The sequence below is a fragment of the Glandiceps talaboti genome, chromosome 7 (genome assembly GCF_964340395.1).
Source record: "Glandiceps talaboti chromosome 7, keGlaTala1.1, whole genome shotgun sequence".
In the NCBI taxonomy this organism is placed as follows: Eukaryota; Metazoa; Hemichordata; class Enteropneusta; family Spengelidae; genus Glandiceps; species Glandiceps talaboti.
The window spans coordinates 23,163,244-23,171,552 of record NC_135555.1 but is presented as its reverse complement, the minus strand read 5'-3'; the positions used below and the strand labels follow the sequence as shown (position 1 = coordinate 23,171,552).

Genomic DNA, 8,309 nt, shown 5'->3' with positions numbered 1-8,309 from the left:
CCTGATCAGCGACCTTTCACCTTTAAGGACTTCCAGCATAGACAACAAACACGTCGTCGTTGGGATTTAAGGACACGATTGAACCCTGTGTTTCGCACATACGCTGTCTTCGAGATTAATATGGTTGAACAACAACTTAGAGACAAATACAGAGTGGAATACCGTGATAATGTGGCTATTCTACATATGAATAATGGTGACAACAGATTCAGTACACCGACAATTGCAGCTATCAATGCAGCGCTCGACGAAGTAGAGCGGTAAGTGATTGTTATTGTCGGGTTGTGGTCACATATTTTTTGTCTGTGTGGGCATAAACAACTGACTGTATATGAGTAAACTCATAACCATAGGGCAACAACAGTCCTGCCTCCACTATTTTGAGGAGACGATTGAAATAAGAAAACACTCAACTGATCGAATCTCAGACACGACATATTGCAAGCCCTGGCGAGAGTACGCCGCTGGGCAAGGGTCGCCGTAGGGCTGTCATTTTCAACAGGTTGCCAATACAGATTGTAAGATACGTTGTACATGTGTTGTTCATATCAGGCTTCTGAACCACCTTGCATGACACGAATGTCTGTATCTTACAGACTAGGTTGCCAATAGATTACACTTTGTGAGATATTTTGCAGAAAGACTTCTCTTTGACCAACTTATCTGCAGTTTCTCATGATACGTCTATAAAATAGAAAGGTGAAGTGTAGCGCAAAACTGAAAGTACTATGTGAAATATTGTAGCGTTAGTTTTTGAGTTTAAGGTTTTTGTTTTTGAGATTGATATCGTTCCTCCTGTCCTAGGTTAGCTCAGTTTTGGGTACAAAATCTGGAATAAAATGCTCAAAAGCAAAAACATAAACGTCCAAATTAAAAACAAACGCTATTATTATTGTAGTTATATGTAAGTCTGCCCTTCAAAGATTCACACCATTTCCAACTTTCTATAGTGGCTGTAATAAAAGTCTGCGTGCACTATATAACTTAGCAATAATTGTCATGACCAACACACGGACAATAATTCCACTATTGGTAAAGTTTTATATTTGAGCAGGACGACGAATTAAAATCGATGATGGATAAATATTACCTTTCCTCGATATTCGCACCGAAAAGCTGACGTTAGATGTCGGTCCCTCATTCTTGGTGAGATTCTTAATTTCTTTTTCTTTTTTCTACTCATTTTGTTTTGTTTCGATAGTTCGGATGCAAAAGCTCTGATAACAATAGGCACTGGAAAGTTTTATTCTAATGGTATCGATTTAAAGTGGATAAGTGAAAGTAGCAATGAAGAAATAGGTAGTTTTGCGGTAGTTCCACTTGTTATGAGAGTGTTAACATTCCCAATACCAACTGTAGCTGCCATCAACGGTAAGTATTAGAGATTTCTTCGTTTCCTATCGTTATTCGTCGGGATCATTACACAGTTTCAAACGAATCTCAATGCATTTTATTTGCAGATAATGCCCAGAGGGTGACTCTGTCGTCTCCTGTAATAGTCGATAGCAAGGAAACCTTGATAACTTTGTTTCTAACCCTTTCTTTAATATGCAGGCCATGCTTTTGCTGGTGGTGCGTTGTTTGCCTTGGCCCATGACTATAGGGTTATGAGAACAAGACAGGGATGGTTCTGTCTTCCCGAAATTCATCTCAAATTAACATTTGGTACTACAGGATTTAAAGAATTAATTAGGTATGATAATATTTAAAACTATGGATAAATAAGAATACAGGAATTATTTGAATTGTTTGTGAAGATTGAAAGCTGCACTAGCTGCAACTGGATTTTTTTTAATCATATGTTAGGTACCATAACTTACTTTCAATACTGTGAGCAGTATTGGATCACATGTGGATAAACTCCTCGTTGTAGCTGTATACACGATTAATCAAGTCAAATTGATTTTTGGGTCCACGCCCAAAAATCAACGCCCTCAACGGCGACCACAACTTCAACCTATTTCTGTTCTGCTTATGGATATCGATCACTTAGTGACATTATGCAATGTCTAATTATAGGTATGTTCGCAATTTTCAGTGAATATGTTGTGGTTGCCAGATCGAAATGTGATAGTCCAGTTACAACTAACTTGTACAGATTGAACATGGTGACAGAATCAAAACTTTCGCTCTATCTAGAATTAAACTTGTCACCTCACTACCTACAGATAATATTGACCATCAGTTGACAAATGCAATGCTTTTAATAAGTAATTGATCAGTTTCTAGTATATATATATATATATATATATATATATATATATATATATATATATATATATATATATATATATATATATATATATATATATATATATATATATATATATATAACTCGGTGAGTATCAATCTGCTAAGACAGTGCTCTATACCGCAGTGGCAGAGCGTAATAGTTTTGGTAGTACTGGAACTCTTTCTTGGGTGTAACTCTGAGTTTCACGCACATTACGATCATCAGACATCTGATGATCGCAATATGCGTGAAACTCCGAGTTACACCCAAGAAAGAGTTCCAGTACTACCAAAACTATATATATATATATATATATATATATATATATATATATATCTTTGTTACTTGATATATCTTTGTTACTTGATAAAAAAAAAACAATGTCCCAGTTGCAGCTAGTATAGTGCAGGTTTAAAGAAACTCCCATCTCAAGTGCGCATGCTTGAAGTGCGCATGCTTGTGTGTAGACGCTTTTGTGTTTGTGGAATATATATACGTTGTATCTTTCTTTAGTAAATGCATGTGAAATGTGATTTGTCATTATTGATAAAAGTATAGTACAGATGGAACTGTATGAAATTGTAAATGTGTGTTTTATTGTGACATGATTGGTAATGAGGAAAGTGAATCAAATATGAACATCGTTGTCAAGGATCTTCGAGAAATGTGCACCCTGGGATCTGTGTCGTACTAACAACATTCTTGTGAAGAAGGTCGTTTTCCAAGAAATCGTTCACACTCTTATCTCAACGATAATGTTATTTTAAAGGCACAAGGTACCTGGTGGTAAATTATATACTGATATGGCAGTGTACGGTAAAAGATTTACGGGAGAAGAGCTTAGAAAGACTGGTGTTATTGACGAAGTGACAGAAATGGCGGGTCTGGTCGACCTAGCAATACACACAGCAAAGGAATGTCTAGGTAAGGATTTAGGATTGTGTTCGTGTTCGACGTTGGTGGCAGAGTTCCATTTAGCAAACCTTATCCCCCAAATTTACTAAAATGTTAACTGATCAACCGATCCGTCATTTTTAAGGTGTTATGATGAGAATCCTAGAATTAAGTATGGTCGCCCTTAAATTTAAAATCTTGTTCCTTCAAGAAGCTTTACTTACCGCATAATGCAGTGTCCTAAACACCTTTTTGTACACTCTCATTTCTTCTTATCCAGGGAAATCGGGATATGACAGAGATACATTACATAAAATGAAGTCAGACCTATATGCTGATGTGTTAGTTGAAAGGGAAGGTAACCCAGGGGATCTCGACCGATATCGAAAAGCTGCCAAGTTATAGGTAGAATTTAACTATTTAAGCGAACATGGCGACCCAGGGGACAGTATCACTATCGTAGCTGGTGTCATAATACTGTACTGGTTGAAGTTGTGCTCGAGAAATTTATAGACAAATTTATAGAATTGTCCTGGAACTTCGCGCTGAGTGACAACCACAAAGACGATATCAAGAAATTATGAAATCAGAGAAGTATTCAAAAGAAAGGAGTGCTTAGAAAATTTCCTTACGTGATCTAGAGCCATGGAAATTTCTAATTTTTGTAAACACTTATTCATTATCATAACAGAGCCGGTCCAACCTTTTCAACTTTCAACAGTAAATTGCTGTCCAACTATTTCAAAATGTAAAGAATATTCACAAATAAATAGAATTTTCAGACAAAGACGCATCGACTAAATGAGAGAACCGTCTGTCACTCACTCTCACCAGGACATGCACAAGAACGAAAAACTAAACAACGTATGATTTTATCAGATCGGATTGTAGTTTTATTTTAGTTGTGGCAATGTAGAATTTGGTCAACATGCTGTTTATGATGACGTCAGTGACAGTATCAGCTCAAACCTTAACACTTTCAACTTCCATCATTTTAATATTATGCAATAACAAAATCGCAAAGAGTGTTGAGAACACTGGATGGATTGAATGGGAAGATGATACTCTTTAGCCGATGCGGTAAATTTGAAATATATAGCCTAGCGGTCTGGACTAGAATCCGGACTTTTTTCACTAGGTTTATTTGTTTAAACACCTAGCAGTCCAACTATAGTTGTTTTAGTCTACCTGTTGTTGTTGTTGTTGTTGTTGTTGTTGTTGTTGTTGTTGTTGTTGTTGTTGTTGTTGTTGTTGTAAATTGAATGCTATAATTATTGAATGGTAAACCAAAAACAGGTTTCAAAAAAATCTTGATTTACGTTTCACTGATCTGGCGGAGGTAGCTAGTGTGGTATATTAGACTTCAAGATGAGGAGCCAATCAAGAGTCAAAATAGGGAACTTGCAAACCCGCCATGTTGAATGTTGCATCATGGAAAACGTGATAATAAATACTAATCAAATAGTATTGTAAACAATAATGTTTCATTGTTTGTAACCACAAATGATCAATTCATAGTCACCCTGACCATTGTGGGAGGTTTAATTTATCAGTAGCTCCTGATTAGGTATTACGATAACCACAGATAATCCCATAGTCCTTTGCGTCTGAGCATGCTCAGTTTGGATTGCAAGTTCCCTATTACATTACTCTTACTTGCTAACGTGTATTGCATTTAAACGTGATGGATGTTATGAAATGTGATGGATGCTTTGTCTGATTCGTCTTATTTGTAGATTTGTAATAAATTGTAGGCATGGATTGTACCAAACTTTGAAGGACTACTAATGATAACATGACGCTATTATGTGAGAGAGATGTGGTGGTGTAATTCGAATACTTCAAAACTAATTAGCATATTTATGTAAATAGCTATTTATGATAGATACAAATGCAGACAATACAAAATTGTACAAGTTTATTTTTAACGAAGCCGATCAAAGTTCACAGGGACATTTTTAGCACGACTGAAGTGATAAAAAGGTTCAATAGTGCTATAGGCATGGTGCGGTGTCTGTCCGTCTGTCTGTCTGTATGTCTGTGTGTGTGTGTGTGTGTGTGTTTGTGTTTGTGTTTGTGTTTGTGTTTGTGTTTGTGTTTGTGTTTGTGGAGTGAATTCCCCAACTTTTTTTTAATAAACGAGGCCCAAGTCATCTCATATTTCTTGTATTTTAAGAATCCAATATTAGTTGCAGCGTTCAAGGCAGACTCGTTGTTCACGTCAATATATCCATAGGGCATCTCTTCAAATCTGATGATTTCTTGTAATAAGAATGAAGTGACGTAATTGAACAGACCAAGTCCACGGTAAGCAGCCTCCGTAAAAATATATCCCACACCACCATATTCCTTTTGCATTCCCCATGAAACCGGTGTTTGATGTTGGTCGTAAACTGTCAAAGTTTTGTAGTCTTGTATAATTTTGTGATAGTGTGGTGCCATTCATTGGCAGGTGATTCATCTTTTTTTCAAGTAAGTTGACATGTTTGGTAGATAGTCGTCCGACTGATAGACGCTCTGGCAACGCCATTTTAGAAAGGGAACTCTCAAGTACATCAAGCACTAAATGAGCTTTGACATCAACTATCAATTCAAAATCCATTTTATAACATAGAACTTCTTTTATTGGCCTCAATAGGAATGTAGTTTTTCAGGGCCACCAAAATTCCAAAAAGAGATCTGCCGTTTTATCAGTATGAAATTTTTTAATATAAGGAACAAAATGTAAATGAGATCGAGCTCTTCTTCGGAGTCACTGTATGCAGCATAGCAGGCGACCTTACGTTGAACGACTTTTTCCGTCTTTTTTTTTTGAGTTTCACTCGCTGACATTATAATTCCGAGACTTTCAAGACTACTGTTAGTCGCGGAAAATGCACAGTGCATGTGCGCACTTCTTTTGTACTTTCCCGCACAAAGATTTTTTTAATTTGCTGCAAAAAGTTACAATTTTTAACTGGACACATTTTATAGCGATATAAGATACATATTAGCCAGGAGTCAGCAGAGCACAGTCACTTTAGTGAAATATCCATTTATAATCGCGCATGCTAGGAATCGTCACGTAAATAACGATTTTAATAGCATCGCTATGTATTCAAAAAGTAGTTTTTTTCCTTTCTTTTTTCCAAAATCTCGGGGGGGGGGGGGCAGCTGCCCCCCTTGCCCCCCCCCCCCCCGCAGGCTACAGTACTCAGTCTGGTACGTGTAAAGTAGCTCTCGGTGACAAGTGACGTGGCCCCAACTCGAACATCAGGAACAATACTATGATATGTTGTACAGCAAACCTTCAATGAATTCCAAGCACACAGCAACATGGCGAGAATTTAACGAATTACAGGATTCTACAAACAAATTGCCGCTATAACAGAAATACATGTAGTGTCCCACACGCAATGGACAACGACGAGACATTTTACTAGCATAGCTAAGGACGAATAAACGTGGCAATTATAATTACATATACATGTAGTTACAACACACGGCAACAGTTTCAAGCTCCTGAATGGTTTGAATGCAGTCTTTTACAACGACATGTTACTCAGCGTTTCTCTCTGACATACGTTACGAAGTGAGACGGTTTGATTCACTTCAGGAGAACTACATTACATGTAATTTCCCAGTGGCAGTGGAGTAGGTATACAACACGGTCTATGAATTAACCATTGGAAATTACGTTTTGTGGCACTCTCAGTTTACGTTCTTTGAATTGACTTCTATATGGACGAAGTCTTCCACTTAACCCGGAGAGTAGTTATATCAACGGACCGACGACTTCACCAATACCACTACAGCAACGTGACCACGGCGAACCCTGAACTCGTGTGGTTCGGAAAAGGTAACTGCCGGGGCAACTACCAACATATGGAACAGCTTAAATTAACTAAAAAGGACGACCGCCGAGAAACTATAGACCAACACACAAGACTGACTCCCGACAGAGAAATGACACGTATGACGATGCATCCTGAAATGAAAAACTTTCAAAGAACCCATACAGGTGGACAGCTCACAAACGATAAGCGGATAACGTAAATAGAAATGCAAATGACGAATAGAAACAAAAGGCGTAAAATCAACAAATTGTGAGGGCGCCCTATACATCACGGTTACATATATACTAGTACATACAAATTTACCTGAGTTTAGACTCTCCCAGTCTCACTGGATTTGCTAAATTGATTCTAAATTAACAATTAATAGCCAACACACAGACGGTTCCATAATTCTTATTTCTTCAATATTTATTTCATAATCTTAGCCCTATCATCAGAAATGGAGTATTTTTAGCCGAGAACTGAATCGAGAATGAATAACTCTTAGTCCTTACGTCATTCATAAACTACATCCGGCCTAAATATAATGTTTTGTGTCTTATTCTTTTCTTTTCTTTTATTTATTTATTTATTTTGCTTCCTATTTTGTTCGGTTTCGTAAAGTTCGAATTCAAAAGCTTTGATAACAAGTTGTAATTTTTATTCCAATTGTGTCGATTGTAAAGCGGATAAATGAATAACGCGAAATACTAAGATTTGGGTTGACATCTCTTGCCAGGAGCCTAGGTTTTAATATTCCTTGTACCAACTGTAGCTGCCCTCAACGGTAGGTAAATGTAATGGATTTCTAATAGCGAGATGAGCCACGTAGTCACGGTTAAACATTGTCAGAGATCGTACATCTATCTACAGTGTAACCCTATAACAAACTTATGCTGTTTTCACAAAAACTTGTCCGGAGGGGGGGGGGGGAAGATTTATGGGGGATATTTGAAGAAATTTAATTGGGTAGAGGGGGGTATCTGAAAAAAATATTGTGATTCCGTCCGATGTACTTAGCTCTCCTGTTGAAAAGAAAAAGTTAACGAAGCCCAGTATATTGTTTTTCAATTGCATTTCTGTCGAATAATTTTACAGTGTAAAAAAGTAATTTGACAATTAGCTTTCCAATAATACATGGCAAATTTTAAACAATATGTGCATGTTTGTGTGCAAGTGTAGGAAGAACAGCGCCCTCACAGTCGATTTTACAAAGGACAATTAAGAAATCATTCAAATGTTAAAACTACAAGTATTTGACATTGTTGAACACCAAATTAAACATTCAATGAGATAGCTAATCATGTGACATGGACTGATTTATCCAGTAATGAGAGTAATTCTGATTCAGGGGTATTGGGGAGGTG

The 8,309-nt window shown here is 37.0% G+C and overlaps 1 protein-coding gene across 1 annotated transcript; it reads left to right on the top strand.

Moving 5' to 3' along the window:
* Positions 1-31: 31 nt before the first annotated feature.
* Positions 32-4,319, top strand: LOC144437375 (uncharacterized). The gene is made up of 5 exons (XM_078126300.1): positions 32-260; positions 1,202-1,371; positions 1,555-1,693; positions 3,003-3,157; positions 3,408-4,319. The coding sequence occupies exons 1-5, from the start codon at positions 121-123 to the stop codon at positions 3,530-3,532; spliced, it is 729 nt and encodes a 242-aa protein (XP_077982426.1). The 5' UTR covers positions 32-120; the 3' UTR covers positions 3,533-4,319.
* Positions 4,320-8,309: the final 3,990 nt, after the last annotated feature.

Coding starts and splice junctions, on each gene's coding strand:
- LOC144437375 (XM_078126300.1), top strand. CDS start 121: ATGGTTGAACAACAACTTAGAGACAAATACAGAGTGGAATACCGTGAT. Junction 261..1,201: donor GCGCTCGACGAAGTAGAGCG/GTAAGTGATTGT, acceptor TTGTTTCGATAG/TTCGGATGCAAAAGCTCTGA. Junction 1,372..1,554: donor AACTGTAGCTGCCATCAACG/GTAAGTATTAGA, acceptor TTTAATATGCAG/GCCATGCTTTTGCTGGTGGT.